General features: G+C 33.2%; 1 protein-coding gene across 3 annotated transcripts in view; it reads left to right on the top strand.

The window, feature by feature from the left end:
- The window catches only part of LOC123552050 (discoidin domain-containing receptor 2-like), a 191,147-nt gene that overhangs the window by 40,239 nt on the left and 132,386 nt on the right, over positions 1-18,522 (top strand). For 2 of the 3 annotated variants that reach the window (XM_053525086.1, XM_053525088.1), the window contains one exon: positions 17,462-17,500. The exons of the other annotated variant lie outside the window; for it this stretch is intronic. In XM_053525086.1, coding sequence (XP_053381061.1) covers positions 17,462-17,500 — 39 coding nt within the window. The remainder of the gene's footprint in view (positions 1-17,461; positions 17,501-18,522) is intronic. 3 annotated transcript variants of the gene reach the window in all.

The raw sequence follows: 18,522 nt of genomic DNA, 5'->3' as shown, positions 1-18,522 counted from the left end.
ATATAGTATCTCTATACAATTGTTTTTTTTCCTTTCATACTGTTATGTTAAAGTAAGAAAAAATATAATATAGATGCCAGCATGTCATAAACATCTTTGATACTGCAAAGTGTAACAAAAAATATAAGAAAATACAGTTGAGTGTGAAAACAATCTTTGCCCATAAATTTTGTCATCTTATAAATCTTTTATATATATCTTTTATATAAATCTTCTGAAGATGTATTTTATTGTTGAGAAATTTTAAGCGTTTTGTGCATAAACTAGATAACTATGAGTTTTACTAGCATAATAAAAATATTTTTTGCAAGTACAATGACATCATCTAGGTACGCGGAACACATCTGTTATCTCTTAACATGAGGAACTTGTGCAGTATTTATGTTTGATCTCTGTCTCAAAAATTCTAGGTTTATCATGTAAAACAGAAGATAATAATGTTTTGCAGGTAATGGTTTTGTCAGGGGTGCATGGTAATGTGAACACACCCTGTAAAACTGCACAGTGCTGTGTATACAGGAGTGAGATAAAAGTTTACACCCCACCACATTTTCTGGATCATATGATGATTTTGTAGTGCTGTTACCATTAGATTTATATAAAAAAATATGCAGTTTTGCAGTGGAATTATTGCGCAATTAATTAAGAGCAGAGCATCACTCTGCAATACAATGAGTGCATATTTCTCAATGCAGATACATAACAAAATTTTATTGCATATGCATCTTCTTTTAATGTTATAATTATTGTAGGAATGATATAAATTTGTTTTTTTAGGCAGGGAAAAGTTGAAAATATTGTTATTAATGTACTTTGAATGCAATGACTCACATGATCGTGATGTCACAAAGTGATGTCATACACCTTGTGTGAAAGTTTTTGGGTTTCATTAGGGGTGCTAATAATTTAAACATACTTATAAATTTTTGATGGATTTAAAAAAGAATAAGTGGAGGGGAAACTCTATATTAAGGCAAAATTTGTTAATAATTAGAAAGAATAAGCACTGATAAGAAACCCTTAATTACTGTCAAACAAACTGTCTGTTCAATTACAGGACTAAAATGTTACTGCACAATATTGTTATATTCACCAAAACGTTTATTTATTTATTTTGTTGGGTTTATTGTCGCACCGACACAATTTTAGGTCATATGGCGACTTTCCAGCTTTAATGGTGGAGGAAGACCCCAGGTGCCCCTCCGTGCATATTGTATCACGAGCGGGCACCTGGGTAGAACCACCGACCTTCCGTAAGCCAGCTGGATGGCTTCCTCACGTGAAGAATTCTACGCCCCAAATGAGGTTTCGAACTCACATCGATGAGGGGCAAATAGTTTGAAGTCAACGACTCTAACCACTGGGCCACGGAGGCCCCTCACCAAAACAAACCAAAATACTATGCCTATGTGAGTTCACACATTTCCAACATCAAATGTTGCAATACAGTATGTTCCCTGCCGATTTTATTTATTATGTTTGTGTTTAGGCGTAAGTGGCCCTTAATTGCTGCTATCAATACTTTTGCACATGCTGGAATCGGGGAAACAAAACCCCTGTTAACAAGGAGCAGATTTTATAGATTTTACAATTTGAAGAACATGTTACATCACTGCTTTCATTAAAGGGCTCTTCTAATTGAGTATTGATTTCAGAAAAGAAAAAAAGAAGTTAAAAGATTGAACAGAAAAGAGCAATTTTGATTTTGTTTCCCGCTGCAACATCTGGTTGTTTTTTTTTTTAAACGTCTTAAGGTAGCGTGAATAAAATGTATGAGATTTTAACAGGGTATTTAAAGTAATAAAAAATTATGAATTAACATAATGCAGATTTCTTGGGGATAATAATACAACTATTAAAATCGTAACCGATGGCTTAATTTGTCTTTCTAGACAGTATTATCTTGTCATAAGTCATAAATGATACAACTTAGTCAGGTACAATGATGAAGAAATCTATTTTTTTTGGCATAAATTTCAGTGACGCAGAAAATTTGCGGTAGTACTACGTTAGTTTAGTAACAGCTGACATAAGGATTTTACTATTATTTTATTAAAGCAAGTGTTAGGACACAAACAGCAGATGTTTAATAGCACAGTGTATGTGATATTTTTTTAAATATTACTTTTTTATTTTTTAAATATAACTTTTTCTTTTATTACCAACAGCTTTATTCGATTTAAAAAATATCTTTAATAAACTAGGGAACAAGGTAGTTCTCACGTATGCATTCACAGATGTTAGATCTACACAGTCATGAATAGATTTTTACCAGTAATTCTTTCTCAAACAGCTACGGTAATTCCGATGGTGATATAATTATACTCTCATACATTTTTTTTACTTGAACATTATATGAGCCGCGCCATGGGAAAACCAACATAGTGGCTTTGCGACCAGCATGGATCCAGACCAGCCTGCGCATCCGCACAGTCTGGTCAGGCTCCATGCTGTTCGCTTTTAAAGCCTATTGGAATTGGAGAAACTGTTAGCGAACAGCATGGATCCTCACCAGACTGCGCGGATGCGCAGGCTGGTCTGGATCCATGCTGGTCGCAAACCCACTATCGATGGGTCAGTGCAACATGGTCGTAACTTGATTTTTTTAACAAATACACTTTTTTACATAATTTGCCTTATTTAACATAAAAACATCACTTGTTAAAATATCTAAATCACATTCTTAAAATTAAAGTGAAAAAAGTAAAATTGTCAAAAGGTTGTATCTCAGGAAGACACTTTCAGTCAGTGCAACATGGTCGTAACTCAACATACGTCTTTGTTGCACAGAGTTAGTATGCCATTTCACTTTGAAATTTCTGTGCAACATGGTTGTAACTAACATTAAACTGTACAATATTACAATAGTTAAATGATAAATAAGGATGATTTTTGTTTTTAAACAACTTAGAAAATGGTATTTATACTACAAAATTAATATTGTTACCTTATTTCATATTTTATCAATGCAAAGTGGTGTTAAGAATTTATTGACCAACATGTTTAGGATTTTACCAAAACACTTATTCTGTTAAAAAATACTCTGTTAACTATTTCTCAGCAAAGAGGAAAAAAGGCACCTTTTTATACTTGTAATTATTAAATAAACTTTCCTTTATGCAAGTTTCATGTAATGGGCGTCTTCTGCATAACATTTTTCCTTTTTGTATGCATATTTCCATGAATTGTGCAAAATACAAAATGGTATTATTAAAGGTGGAAATTTTTCTGTGCTATAAGTGAAGCATGACTTCTGCTTGTAAAGCTCGTATTCCGTTAAGTTTTATTTGGATATACAGAAGATTTTGTTGGGTATATCGAATATCTGTATAAGTCGTTAAACCACTAAAACATAAATAAGTTTACCAGCATTTATATTTAAATTTAATGAATGATTTACTTGATTTTTATGTTGCGAAACACCAACATAAAGGCCTGGCTGATCAAGGGCCATGGCCAAGAGAGCCCGTGCTCCCCCTATACCCAGTGACTTAAACTCATCGAAGTTGCATGCAACTATTTTGGCAAAAAAAATAAATATTTTCTCAATATATAGACCCAAAACTGCACCAGAGGCCACCATTTCATGCCTGCATTTCAAAATTTCCAGGAGGGGAGATGCTCCCAAGCCCATAACAGGAGGGAAGTATCCCCTCCTATACCTCAACATATAGACCAAACAAGAGCTGTCCGTAAGACAGCAAAGCTCGACTATTCGAAATATTGGCCCAGAAGCAGGAAAATATTACCCAAAAAGGTTAAATATCAAAAGAGTTTTAAATTCAAAAGGGGACCTAATTTGACCAAAATGAAGGTCAGAGTTATGGGACTTGCTGCTATCAACTATTTCTATAACCCCCAAGACACATGTTAAATTTCAATTCAATATCTGCATTAGTTTTGGAGATAGTAACTTGCATGTAAAACTTTAACCAGAATTTTCTAAGTCCAAAAGGGGGCATAATTTGCTCAAAATACATGTCAGAGTTATGGGACTTGACCCAGTGAGGTTGGTAATTGACCTAGAAAAAGAAAAAATAAGTTTCAAAGCTATATGCCTTTAAATGATAGCTGTATGTACTTGCATGCAAAAACTTAACCGAGGTGTGACTCCGACGCCAGGGTGAGTAGAATAGCTAGACTATTCTTCGAATAGTCGAACTAAAAATGCACTAGAGGCCATTATTATGTCTCCCACACCACTGTGTGGTGGGAGACATATTGTTTACTCCTGTCTGTTTGTCCGTCTATCACAAATCTTGTCTACACTCTTTAAGTCGAACAGTTCTCATCCGATCTTCACCAAACTTGAAAAAAAATGTGTTTGCCAATAAGTCCTCAGCCAAGTTTGATAACTAGCCAAATCAGCCCAGGCACTTTGGAAGTATGGCCCTTGAAACATTGGTTTTTGATAAACAAAGCACTGAAAGTCTGATTGGATTGTATTTGATAATCAAAGCACTATAAGTCTGATTGGGTTGTATCAAAGCTCTGAAAGTCTGATTAACTTGTTTTTGATAATCAAAGCACTGGAAGTCTGATTGGGAATTAAGAATATATAGGGAGTAGGGTTTACGCTTGAACATTTCTCGTCTGATCTTATACTACTATTCAGATGAATTGGCAGTTGTGGGAATCATGCTTTTTTCTCAAAAGCAGTTCTAGTTTCATACCTAAATTTCAAAAACTTCCAGAGGAGACCCTTTCCCCCTCCACAAATAGGAAGGAGGTATTATACCAAACAGGAAGGAGTTATCCCCTCCTGTACTTCAAAACTTAGACCCAGAAATGCACAAGAGGAAACCATTTCATACCTAAATTACAGAAATTTCCAGGGGAGAGCCCCTCCTCCTCTCCTCACTTGAGTCTCACTAACAGGAGGGAGGGCTAACCTCTTGTACCTCAAAATTCAGACCCAAAAATGCACAAGAAGCCAGTATTTCATAACTATATTTAAAATATTTCTAGGGGGAAACCCTCTGAACCCCTTCTCTACCTTTATATCCCCTTCTCTACCTTAACATTTAAACCCAATTGCACCTGAGGCCACCATTTCATACCTATATTAAAAAAGAAAATCCAGGGAGAGATCCACCTGACCCCCTTAACGGAAGGGAGGTATCCCATCATGTACCTCAAAGTTGTGACCCAAAAAGGCACTAGAGGCTTCCATTTTATACCTATATTCCAGAGGGAGACTCCCCTGACCAACCTAACAGGAGGTGGGGACCCTCTCAATACCTGAAAATTTAGACAAAAAATATGCATCAGAGGCTGCCATTTCATAAATATATTACAAAATTTTCCAGGAACAGACCATACTGACATTCAAATTTCACATCAGGTGTATGGCATCATTTTTGATGTTAGTTTCATGTGACTGTGTTGTTGTGTTTATCATGTTCTTTAATTGTGACATTCTTAGTTTTACTCAAGCTAAAGAGCAAATTTATACCATTGATAATTGTTTAAGTGTAGATTTTTATGTAATAAAAAGACTTTTAGACTTGTATCAAGAAGCATGCACATGTTCTTTTGCAGAATAGTATTGTGCTCCTGTTGCATACATTATTTATGCTGCAGAACCGGTGCATATTTCTTGATGAAAATCTAATAACTAAACACAGACATATTCAAATACCTTAGACCTTAAAGGCTCATAATGCCTATATTCTATAAAATATGCAAATATCTTGTACTTTAAAGACACTCAGTGTCTACATACTGTAAAATATTCAAGTACCTTGGACCAGTCAAGCACTTATTGTCCATTTACTGTAAAGTACTGAAATAACTTTGACCATAAAAGCTCTCAGTGCCTATATTCAGTAAAATATGTGAATATTTTGGACCAGTCAAGCTTCTGTTGTCCATTTACTGTAAAATAATGAAATAAGTTTGATCATAAAGGCTCCCAGTGCCTATATTCAGTAAAATATTCAAGTACCTTTGACCAGTCAAGCTCTTATTGTCCATTTACTGTAAAATACTGAAATAACATTGAATACTAAAACTCTCAGCGCCTGCATTCAGTAAAATATGCAAATATCTTGGACCAGGTCAAGCTCTTATGTCTTTTTACTGTAAAATACTTTTAAATAATTTAAAATGTGTTTTTGTAGTAGTACATTTTTATTTCTACATATGATATGATTTTTTTGACATTTTTGCGAGTAAAACAAGTCAATAAAAGTACAGAAAAGATAAATGGATATGCTTAAAAATATTGAATTAATAGTCTTTTGAATAAACATCTTTGTTATGAATTATCTCCAATAAATTATTTGTTATCATTAGTTACGACCTTGTTGCACTAAGTTTTTGACAAAATTTCCACACATTTCAGCGCAACATGGTCGTAACTGGAAAACTTTCAAATAACTCCTCAGTGAACATTTTTTTGACATTTTTTCCCATAGTATTGTAGTTATTACTGTTATTTGATAAAAATAATATAGATTGTATTGTTTTTCATTACATCATTTGAATACAAAAATATTTTTTGCTTCTCCTGTAAAGTTTTCAAAAAATGAGTTACGACCGTGTTGCACTAACCCATCGCTATGTTGGTTTTCTCATGGCACGGCTCATATAAGCTTGCTGGCAGAAAGGGATTCTGTCTTTGTGACCAGCCCAGACCACAGCTATAAATATAAAACCAACCAAGATACAAACTGCAATACAGTCCACGAAATAAACCACGATACACACCGTGATACAAACCACGTTTTCCAAATCTTACCATGTTTTCTGCCCTTTTCTGCTAGCGAACTTGAAAAAAAAAATATTTTGAAAGCTGAGTTGAACTTGAAAAAAAAACACTTTTTAACAATAGAGAGAGAGTTTTTATGCTGTAAATTGAAAACATCTTCTACCTAAGGTGATTTTGAAAAAGAAAAAAAGTTTCAGTTTTAAAATTTTATTCACTCATACGTTTGACGCCCCAAAAATGTGTGGTTACAAAACATAATTGTAGGGTTTAGATGATGTATATAGATAGAGAAGGCTTTAATTCAATTGTTACAAAACATGATTGACTTTACGCTTTTGCTGCGATACAATGATACAATGTAACAATAAAGTTGTTATTATTTGGCTCCATGTCTGAGTGGGGCGAGAAATTGAATGAAAACATTTGTATAATTTTTGCGGCTTTTGTTGCATTTCTGTCTGTCAAGAATGGTAACTTTGTTACGTGATACAAGTTTAGTTTTTCTGGTTGACATCAAAGGCGTTACTTGAATAAGCAATTTGAATAAGCCCTTTTTAGATGAATTTTTTAGATTTTGTTTTCATTTATGTACTGTAACAAGTACGAGGCTGAAATAAAAACTGTTTTTTAAAAGTTCATTTGTTATAAATGCTTGAAAATCATTCATATTCATTGGGGACTAAATTTCGTGGATTGGCAGATGCGCCAATCCACCAAAAATAAATCCCAGTTAGTGAAGAAAATATCCATTCATTTGATATTCAAAAATTGAAATTCACGGATTCATATTTTCTGGAAATACATGTATCTATTTTAGCCAAAAAGTACAAAATTAAATAATTCCAGAGTTAAAGTTAAACTTCAGTTTCTACATTTTATATAAATTTAATTTTCTGGAAGCGTGGGTAAGCCCATAATTTTCTTGAAGCACGGGCAGCAGTAGCCCAAAGCAGGTTGTTGGGAGCTTGTTCCTCAGATCAGGAGAATGTTCTGAATAATTATGATGATTTCACTGAAGATAGAAAATGTCTGAAGTCGTTCAGTCTCTACATTTGATTCATGTTGGGTGGTTGTAATATACTTGTGGAGAAAAATGAAGTATAGTACGGAATCTTGCAGCACAGGATAAGATAACTTGCCACGGAAAATGTGGTAAAAGAAGATTTTATTGGTGAAAATACAGACAATTTGGTAATAATTTAATTATTCTCATTCGGTTGCCATTTCTACAAAGATAGCAGCTTTTATCAAATTTTATTGTAGCCCTTGTAAAATTTAAATTGATAACTTACTTTGATCTGCAGATTATTTACATGTTTGTTTACGATATATATATCAGAAAGGTGTAATAAGTGTGAAATATGTGTAGATAAACAACTGACCGGTCAGCTGTTGATGATGTCCACAGTTTGCTATCATATCTGTCTGGTTATGTGGTCATTATCGTAACTGACCACTGACAATGGGACGCCAAAATAACTTGTTAGTAATATTTCATAAGTTTTACGATAACTATAATATCAGTGTATAATTCACATATATGTCAGTTAAGTCCTCCTATTGGTCATTTGGGCCATGCCACAAGAAAACCAACATAGTGGATTTGCGAACAGCATGGATCCAGACAGCCTGCGCATCCGCACAGTCTGGTCTTGATCCATGCAGTTTGCTTTCAAAGCCTATTGCAATTAGAGAAACCGTTAGCAAACAGCATGGATCCTGACCAGACTGCATGGATGTGCAGGCTGTTCGCAAAGCCACTATGTTGGTTTTCTCTTTGCCAGCTCATTTAAGTATTTCAACATTAGAGTTTTGTTGCAATCCCTTTATTGGCAATAAAACAGACTGTTAATATGTCAACTTTTTTATTCACCCTTGTGTAGCACTTTTCTCATGATGTGGAGATTCTCACTCTTTTTAGAACTCCAGAAAAATGAAGGTATTTTCACTTAGCCTGAAAACATATGAACTGTATCTTAGGTTGAGTAAAAATAAATATATTCACAGAAGTGAGCCTTAAAGGACTTTATGTTTTTGACATAGTATGTAGTCAGTCTAAAAAAATTAGAAAGAATTTAGAAGGAGTTCAGAAAAATCTAAACCTTGATACCTATCAGTTCACATACGCAGTTGTGTGTTTGTATTGCAGTCCTGTCATGATATACTTAGCATTTCTCATTAGTTCTGCTCTTCATTGCGTATAAAAAAAAACGCTGTTCTTATTTATGACAGTTACGACAAAAATCTGCATAATGAATCTGCAAGCATCCGGTAACATCAAAGGTGTAAATTTAACAGCCCACGAAAAGTCGCAAGGCAGCGCTGCAAGTCAATTATTGTGTGGAGACATGACATTAAGTGACAAAACGATTTGTTGTCGCATCGTTGACATGGAGAAATGATTGTCACAACAACTTTGGCTACTGTAGGGTTAACGTGTTAGGTGTCATACCTGGTCCTCGTATACTGAATTTATGGGTTGACGTTAATTGGAGGCTGTAGATACAAATGGAAGCAAATTTAGGCAAAAATTGTGCAAAGCAAACATACAAAAAAGTAAACATTCTATCTACCAAAGAATTATTCCACCTGGTTTGCGCATTAATGGACTAAATATTTTCATTATATTTAGTATTATGTATTAAAAAGGTTTTGTAAAGAGTATTTGGTTTTTTGAAATTTATTCTAATTTCGAAAAGATCACATCGTTTGACATAACGTTATACTCCGTTTGAGTTTTTCGAGGGGTGCATACACGCATATCATCTTATTAAAAGCGCATTTATCTCTCATTTGAAAGTCTCCCACTTGTCGTTGGGGCATAAATTATGAATTTCTCCTGTACTTCAGTTTTTATAGCCGCATACTTTGAATGAAATAAAATTTTACAGTTCAACAAAAATAGCATAGAGAATGCAAAGAGAAGTTAAAATATGCAGAAACGATGTTCCAAAAGAGATCATAATGAAAAGAAAGCCGAGCATGTCTACACACATGTCAGGGACCGCTCATTATATATTCCAAAGTCCAGGTCACATGCAGGGAGAAGTCATTACACTTTCATTTCTATTTAATTTGTGGGCTAGCATTAATTTGATGAAAGATGATTAGAACCAGAATAATAATTATATTTGCGTAGCTTTATAATAAGTGTAAGGTCAGAGACGGATGTTTTGTCGGGCCCTTTGATGTTCCGAGTTATTATACAGACTAAACTCTGTAATGAGAAAATCTTTATGAATTTATTTCTCTCAATACATTTATAGTCATACATTATATTTGATATTACTGTACATGTTGGAAGTTCAAGGGCCACTCTCACTATAATTATTTTGCAATAAAATGGTGCCAGAAATATATTAAAAGGAAAGTCTAGGGAAACAAAAAATCCAGTGACTTTTATGTTTGAATGGAGTTTTTTTCTCCACTTGATTTGGGAATATTTGGCTTATATATATCACATATAATGTATATGTTAATACGAGATTGATATGAATTATTATGGTGTTGCAATATATTACTATTATGTTAAAAAAGACTATAATTTATTATTATGTTGACTACTGTAAAATCAGAAATTTACGCGAGGGTTTAAATTTCCCGCTATATTGGCGAGGCCCTACATATCGCAAAAATTAATCCCCGTGTAAATATTCACCATAAATATAATTCAAATTCAAGTAGGATACCATTTTTACAATTTCTGGAATATTAAACCGCGCGAACATACTCAAAATTTTAAATTCGCGAAATTTTCACCCAGCAAAAATATGTGCTTTTACAGTATTGAAAGATGTTTGGCTGAGGAACACATTGTAATTTTTCATAGGTTTATAAGGGAACAAATTACAAAGTTCATATAAAGTATAAAGATAAATTACACCTTTTCTTAAATAGGACAGAGAAAGAATAACCAAAAAAAACCTAGAATTTAAAAAAAAAAATAAAAAAAAATTACCAAGGTAGTCATAATTTGATGTGGCGACTCATTATTTTGTTCAGTAATACAAATGTGGCCATCAATCTTTCATAAAGAAAGAGATAAATCATGATATACCCATAAAGTTAAAGATCTCAGATTTACTAAATCTAGTTTGGGTAGGTAATCTAAATAAAAAAAAGAATGGTTGTGTCTTTAAGATCAGCAATTTTTCGTCATGACGTTTTGACTAGCTAAGACTGTGATATATGAGCCGTGCCATGAGAAAACCAACATAGTGGGTATGCGACCAGCATGGATCCAGACCAGCTGCGCATCTGCGCAGTCTGGTCAGGCTCCATGCTGTTCGCTTTTAAAGCCTATTGAAATTGGAGAGACTATTAGCGAACAGCATGGATCCTGACCAGACTGCGCGGATGCGCAGGCTGGTCTGGATCCATGCTGGTCGCATACCCACTATGTTGGTTTTCCCATGTCATGGCTCATATTATTTCTTTTAATTTTTTGTTTTTAAAATTGTGAATGTAGCCAGTCTATATCGTATGTCCAATGTCATAATATTACAATCGGTTCCCTGAGAAAATCTCTAAAATAGACTGGCATTTGTCACTATTACACAGAATAAAAGAAAAATTACAGAAGCTTAAATTTTGTGACAAATTCTTTATTATCAGTCTTAGTAGAGTGACTAGTTTATGTTTTGACCAAAGGCATTTTTTTTTTTCAATGTGATTCATTTTTGTTGAATTGTCGGTTTCTTAGAAAAAAGATATACATGTATGTGGTTTTTGGTATTGACTGTGATTTAAAAATTCTTGTTGGAAAATTAAAGTTATTTCTCCATATTTCTATAATTGTCAGATTCGTCAGTGACAGTGCTAAAGTTTTTTTTCATAAAATGCATCATACCTCTGGCTTTGAGTGAAGATGTGGCACAATGATTAATTGAGACATGAAGGCAATTTTTCACAAACCAATCATTTTTCAAAACTTTTTTGAGTGACACTGCAAAAGCTATTGTACCTGTGGCAAAGGGAATGGAAAAAAAATGGCTATGTAATATTCTCACATTTCTATGTGACACCTCTCTTAAATCTCATGAATTGAGATACTATCTTAAGCAAACACTGTCCTGTAGGAAAATTACATTTGCAATTACCCATAACTCTTTACCTCATTTTTGAAGAACCTCTGACCCCTGAATGTCAATCATTTTTCCTCTGTCAAAAATATTGAATCGTCAAATGCAAGATTGAGTCAAATTTATTAAATACACTATTGGCAATAGTTTAAAAATGCACCCAACTGCAAACTTCATATTTATCTTCACAAAGCATTGGCCTTTCATGAAAAAAACAGAAGCCCTCCAACTGTCATATCTGCATATTTCGGGACCTTAGACTGCTGCGATGATTGACATGTGAAAAGACTGGTAGTAATTCATGTTAATTTGGCGACCAGAGCAGAGACCTATCTAATTACATGCACCATTAGTTTTAGCGACTTTACAGGCGGTCTTCAATAATAGCCCCTATTTTAATGATATATTCATATTTTGCATGAAAAGTGAAGAAAACTATAACATAATAGACGACTTTTGTTGAAAGATTACAAAAAGTACTTTTTTAAGAAAAAATTAATTGATATTTAACAGCATATATTAATTATTGCCTGATTCTGAAAATGCGATTGGTCAATGTCAATTATATTCTTAGGTTTATTTTTAGATAAAAAGGTACTTGCATTATTTCTTGTGTCCTAACATATTATTAACATTATGTTCTAAGCTGGTAGCCAGGACATAATAACAGATGGTCATGTGACAAACCTGGTTACTATTAAAGCTGACATGTGTCCAGACCAATCAAAACCTTTGACAAGATGTAACAGCTGATTTGATTGGATATTGCTGGAATGACTGGTTCCAAGGATTAGATGTCCAGTCTGGTGGAAAATGATAGGAGAAATAACAGTGGGGAAGCAGTCTGCTATTTGTAAAACTTGTTGATTTAGAAATCTGATTAAAAGATCTTGGGAGCCAAAAAATGTTGTTGTTTGCTTGATTGACATTACTACATGATTAAAAAGAGGAAACATATAAATTATAATGAGAAATGGTGTTCTGTTTCAAGAAACCTTATTATTTCTTGAAATGCACTGGCCCTAAAGTCTTAAAATTTTGACAGTTCAAAGAAATGATCTAGACTTAATATTGTTTCTGAAAATAATGAATGTTGTTGACTTGTCTATAACAGACTTAATGTTTAAATACATTCAACAGAAACAGAACAACTCAGACCTAAGATGATTATGGTTCAGTGAAATAAGGCATAGACTCATAGTAAGAACAATCTGTAATTTTGCTTTTATAATTTATTTGTAATATGCATTTGTTGGCTTTTCTGACTTTTACATAAAGGAAAGTCATGTGCTTGCATGTAAGCCTCATTGGTGGTCAGATTATGATATTAGATATTATGGAAGCGATAAATTAAATAATGTGTTTGAATTGTACTTTACAAGCAGTATAATGTAAACTGTGTACTATAAATTACAAACTCACTGAATGTGATTGTACAATAGTTTTTTCACTAAACATGTTGTTTTTTTTTTCTAAAAAAGGGAACAAAAACCATTTAAAGTCACTTTTATAGAAAAGCTATGGTATTGTAGGAAACCTGTGCATATTTTGTTTACCTGGTTGCATATTACATAACTCGAGATGTGCAAGAATATTGCGCAAAGGAAGACGCGTACAAAAAAGGTATTATTCATTTAAAACGATCATATGTTGACATTGTCATTAGATCATACCCCATGTAAAGTTGATCTGACTTTGTCGAATTCCGCTGTAGATCGTAAATTAAGAAGCCATTATGCGAAACCTTTTATTACCTTAATAAGTAGACGGGGTCATAAGAACTTGAAATACATACTCTACCTCTGTCGTACCTTTAAATTTATGTACCCTATTGTGAAATTGATATTAGATTTTGTAGAACAGATATTGTCATTGACGGCTTTAAGCAATGTCTTCACTTTATTTTTTTTGACATGATAATTATAACCAAAGAGATCATTGGTAATAATAAAATAGAAAATAAAATAATGAAAAGGGTACTTAATTATTTGAGTGCAAAATGCTTCTTACTTAATATTTAGGTCTTAATTTTATTATGATTCAAGTTGATACTCAGTAAGGCTATCAATATTTCGAGGGCTGAGCGCGAAACTATTGTATCTTGTTCTTTATTTATATACAGTTACAATAGTTTCGCGCTCAGCCCACGATTTGTAATTACAACAAATAAAAACTAAATTTTGTGAAACAAAACCAACCTTTATCCTTTTGAATTTCTATAATGAACTGGTCCAGCTTTCAATTTGGACAGTACCATTATCTGTCAAAAGGGGTGCATGCCAAAAAGGTACTGACTGAATGGCGAACAGTGCAGATCATGATCAGACTGCATGGATGTGCAGGCTGATCATGATGTACACTGGTTGCAAAGGCAGAATTAGGCGTGTCCAGCATGATAAGTAAGGGCTAAGATATTTGCGTGATTGTAACTTTTAAGGAAGATGTTGTCACTGTTCGAAGTGCATTTCCATGCTAAAATGGCCAAAATACCATAGGTTGTTCAGTAATTTACAATATGACAAAACAATATCATTATTAATATATAAAGATCTCATGTCATTCATGTAAAGATATTTCATAATCATTACATTTTATGTTTTACTGTGTGGTATGTTTCTTACCTTTATGATTAAATTACTCTTTTTACAGCTGTGGCAGGTGAGGGTGTACAAAATACAACACTAAGTGACATAACAGATTACGTGCAAAATGATTCACAAACTAATATTACAAGGGATTCCAAAAATAGTATCACAATGGATTCACACAGTAATATTACAGTGGATTCACAAAGTAATACTACAGTAGATTCTAAAAGTAACATTACAGTGGATTCACAAAGTAATATTGCAGAAGTGGATTCCAAAAGTAATATTACAGTGGATTGGCAAAGTAATAGTACTGTTGATTTACAAAGTAATATTACAGTGGATTCACAAAGTAATATTACAGTGGATTCAGATGAAGATAAGAAAGAGGATGAAACTGTGATTCCCAAAAATGATTCTAAGGACTTGCAAAATACTACAGTAGCAAATGATATATCAGTGGACTTGCAAAAACCAGCATGTATGAAAAATTACCTCTCCATGACAGTGTCACTCCTACCACACCCACACTCAAACCTCCAACAAAATCCTAACATGGCTTCTTTCGTCTTAACATTATAACATGTCACACAATTTGTTCTGTGAAGTACACTAGTTAGAATAAAATAGTAATTATAGAACACTTCATGACTGAGTAATTTATTTAATGGTAACCATATATTAAGGGTACAAGAAAAGCTGAAAGAGAGAGCTTGGGACCAGCAAAACCATTTTTAGCTCATCTGATTTTTTGAAAAAAAATGATGAGTTATTGTCATCACTTGAGCGGTTGTCGGCGTCGGCGTCTGCGTCGGCGTCGGCGTTGCCTGGTTAAGTTTTATGTTTAGGTCAGCTTTTCTCCTAAACTATCAAAGCTATTGCTTTGAAACTTGGAATACTTGTTCACCATCATAAGCTGACCCTGTGTAGCAAGAAACATAACTCCATCTTGCTTTTTGCAAGATTTATGGCCCCTTTTGTACTTAGAAAATATCAGATTTCTTGGTTAAGTTTTATGTTTAGGTCAACTTTTCTCCTAAACTATCAAAGCTATTGCTTTGAAACTTGGAATACTTGTTCACCATCATAAGCTGACCCTGTACATCAAGAAACATAACTCCATCTTGCTTTTTGCAGGATTTATTGCCCCTTTTGGACTTAGAAAATCAGTTTTCTTGGTTAAGTTTTATGTTTAGGTCAGCTTTTATCCTAAACTATCAAAGCTATTGCTTTAAAACTTGCAACACTTGTTCACCATCATAAGTTGACCCTGTACAGCAAGAAACATAAATCCGTCCTGCTTTTTGCAAGATTTATGGCCCCTTTTGGACTTAGAAAATATCAGATTTCTTGGTTAAGTTTTATGTTTAGGTCAACTTTTTCTCTTAAACTATCAAAGCTATTGCTTTGAAACCTGCAACACTTGTTCACCATCATAAGCTGACCCTGTACAGCAAGCAACATAACTCCATCCTGCTTTTTGCAATAATTATTGCCCCTTTTGGACTTAGAAAATCATTTTCTTGGTTGAGTATTATGTTTAAGTCAACTTTTCTCATAAACTATCAAAGCTATTGCTTTAAAACTTGCAACAGTTTTTCACCATCATAAGTGGACACTGTACATCAAGAAACATAATTCTATCCTGCTTTTTGCAAGAATGATGGCCCTTTTTAGACTTAGAAAATCATGGGTAGGACAATATTTCTATTACACAAAAAAAAATCAGATGAGCGTCAGCACCCGCAAGGCAGTGCTCTTGTCTTCTGTGACAATTGGCCAAAGATGTCAAGTCTGAAGTTAATACTTCTGCACCCTGTTGGCATGTGGGAAAGTTGTTAATAGATGTCAGCATTGTAGGCATAAGGGAGCAAAATTTACCCGGTAACTTTGATGGTGTCTCGTTTCGTCATCTGTTGCTCATTTAACTTTTTGTCGTGGGTGATTTACTCACTATTACATGATAGCTTTACTCACTGTTTCATGGTAGATTTACATACTATTTCATGATAGATTTACACACTATTTCTTAATAATTTTACACACTATACACACTGTTTCTAAATTAATTTCCATTCTGACATCATTATTTTCAAAGCCGATTTTCACTCTAGGTCATGTATCATTTAGTAACTAACTTGGAACTTGTCCCCCGTACTAAATTGGGTAGATAACAAACTTAGCTACATATAAAAAAAGCTAGTCTCTGTTTTATTATTGTCATTTAAATGGTTCCTTAAATGGTTTTCGTTTAACACTTACCTTGCTATATTTCTATAATGGACTGGTCCATCTTTCAGTTGGACATACCCACTTATGATTCAAGGGTTTTCACTGAAATTTACTGCCTATAGCGAAATTGTCAGACCTGATCAACTGCTGGAATGCAGGCTGACTTGGCTGCACTGGTCGCAAAGTGCAGAATCAGTCTTGCACAGCAGGGTAAGGGTTAAAGACAGTACTACAGCTCATTTATAATTTGTTTTAAATATTATCTTCATTTTATAATATATACAAAGGCTTGTTGTCTTTATATAAGGCTTTTAAATGGTTGTTGTTTGAAGTGATTTTGATAATTATAAATTATCTTCCATTATTGTACAAATTTTCTATTTTGCCTATGTTAATTTGGTATTTTGTGTGGTACTTTTTTAAGGACTCAAGCTTTTCTATTATTGTTTACACTGCTGTAATAAGAGTAATGGCTTTTTTTTACCAAAAAAATAAAGTTTGTGACATTTATATCTGAACTATGTTATAAGTGTTTTATATTGTTTATTCTTTTTTCTGGCATTTAAAGATATAAAGTGATTTTGAAACTGAACAAAAATTCATTTGCTGTAAAGTTTTGAAGTTCTTGTCTTATAAGTGACATATTTTACCAGCAGTATGATACCTTGTTTGAGCATTGTATTACATTCTAATAAAATCTATGATGAAGCAAAGAACGTAACCATGAAAGATTTTCAGTAATTTTTGGAATTTGGCTGACCTAGAGGTTCATGTATAAGCTCGAGTCCTGAACTTTTGTATATTTTGTTTGCTTTACCTAAGTTTTCTTTGCCTTTTGTATTTTCTAGCCTCCGGAGATGAGCGTTCCGAAATGATGACCAAACGAAGTATGTATAGGCTTGATATACTGTGTAGTATCTATTAGATACCTCTATGAGTAAAGCAAGTTTGCATCATTGTACATATAAAATGTTCCTTGAAATTCCATACATTTTATATGCCATGAATCATTTACAAAGTAATATCATTTAAATAAACATTAATTATTTATATTTATTTTTATGGCAATGTAGAGATAAGTTTTTTACACTTGCGTCGATTCAGAACCCCAAATTTCAGGGGCATAGTAGATTATTTTCGATTTTTGCAGAAACTTACTGATAAAAAAACTGTTTAATGTTATGTATAATTTGTACTAAATTATAAGTCTAGATTATTTAACCTTGACATGTTCACTTGCAAAAAGGCAAAAATATCATTGAACAGTAAAAATTTTCAAATGCAAATATGTTGATAAATACATGTCAGTGTTTTCCTTAAATTTATTGACTGCAAATGCTGCTTTACTTTCACATACTAACTCTTCCTTCTAGTAGACAGCTGTCAAATAACCATTTCATAATCAAATGTGAAAATATAATGTTATTTATGATAAATGTATATTTAGTTGTGGACAATGACAGTCGGCAAATTATGTATTTTTGGTGTGTGATTTTGCCAGGGACAGTAATGTGCCTGTTTGAGCTGCTTTATATCCGTAGAATGTTGATTTGCCAAATGAGAATACTTACCAGTAATCACTTGGAAATTGCCGTGTGTTTTGTACTGGTCTACTGCCTTAAAACATTTTTTTTTTATTATTTCATAATATCATTAAATACAAGATATGTGGTGATTGATAAATCCTTAGTGGAAACATTTTTGAAATAAGGTCCTATGGGCAGAGCCATGAATAATTTTATTGTAAATAATGTATAATTTTACTTCGAACTTGAGGAATGAGGAGTATTTAACCATATTTGAACAAGGGTTGGTGATTGTGTGCTTATAAATATTTTTTTATTGATAAACAATGTTTTGTACTCAAATATTATAATGTGAAATACTAACATATATAAATATTAACACA

This window comes from Mercenaria mercenaria, chromosome 15 (genome assembly GCF_021730395.1).
Source record: "Mercenaria mercenaria strain notata chromosome 15, MADL_Memer_1, whole genome shotgun sequence".
Classification (NCBI taxonomy): Eukaryota; Metazoa; Mollusca; class Bivalvia; order Venerida; family Veneridae; genus Mercenaria; species Mercenaria mercenaria.
Note: the sequence above shows the minus strand (reverse complement) of the source record. Positions and strands in the feature narration are given on the sequence as shown.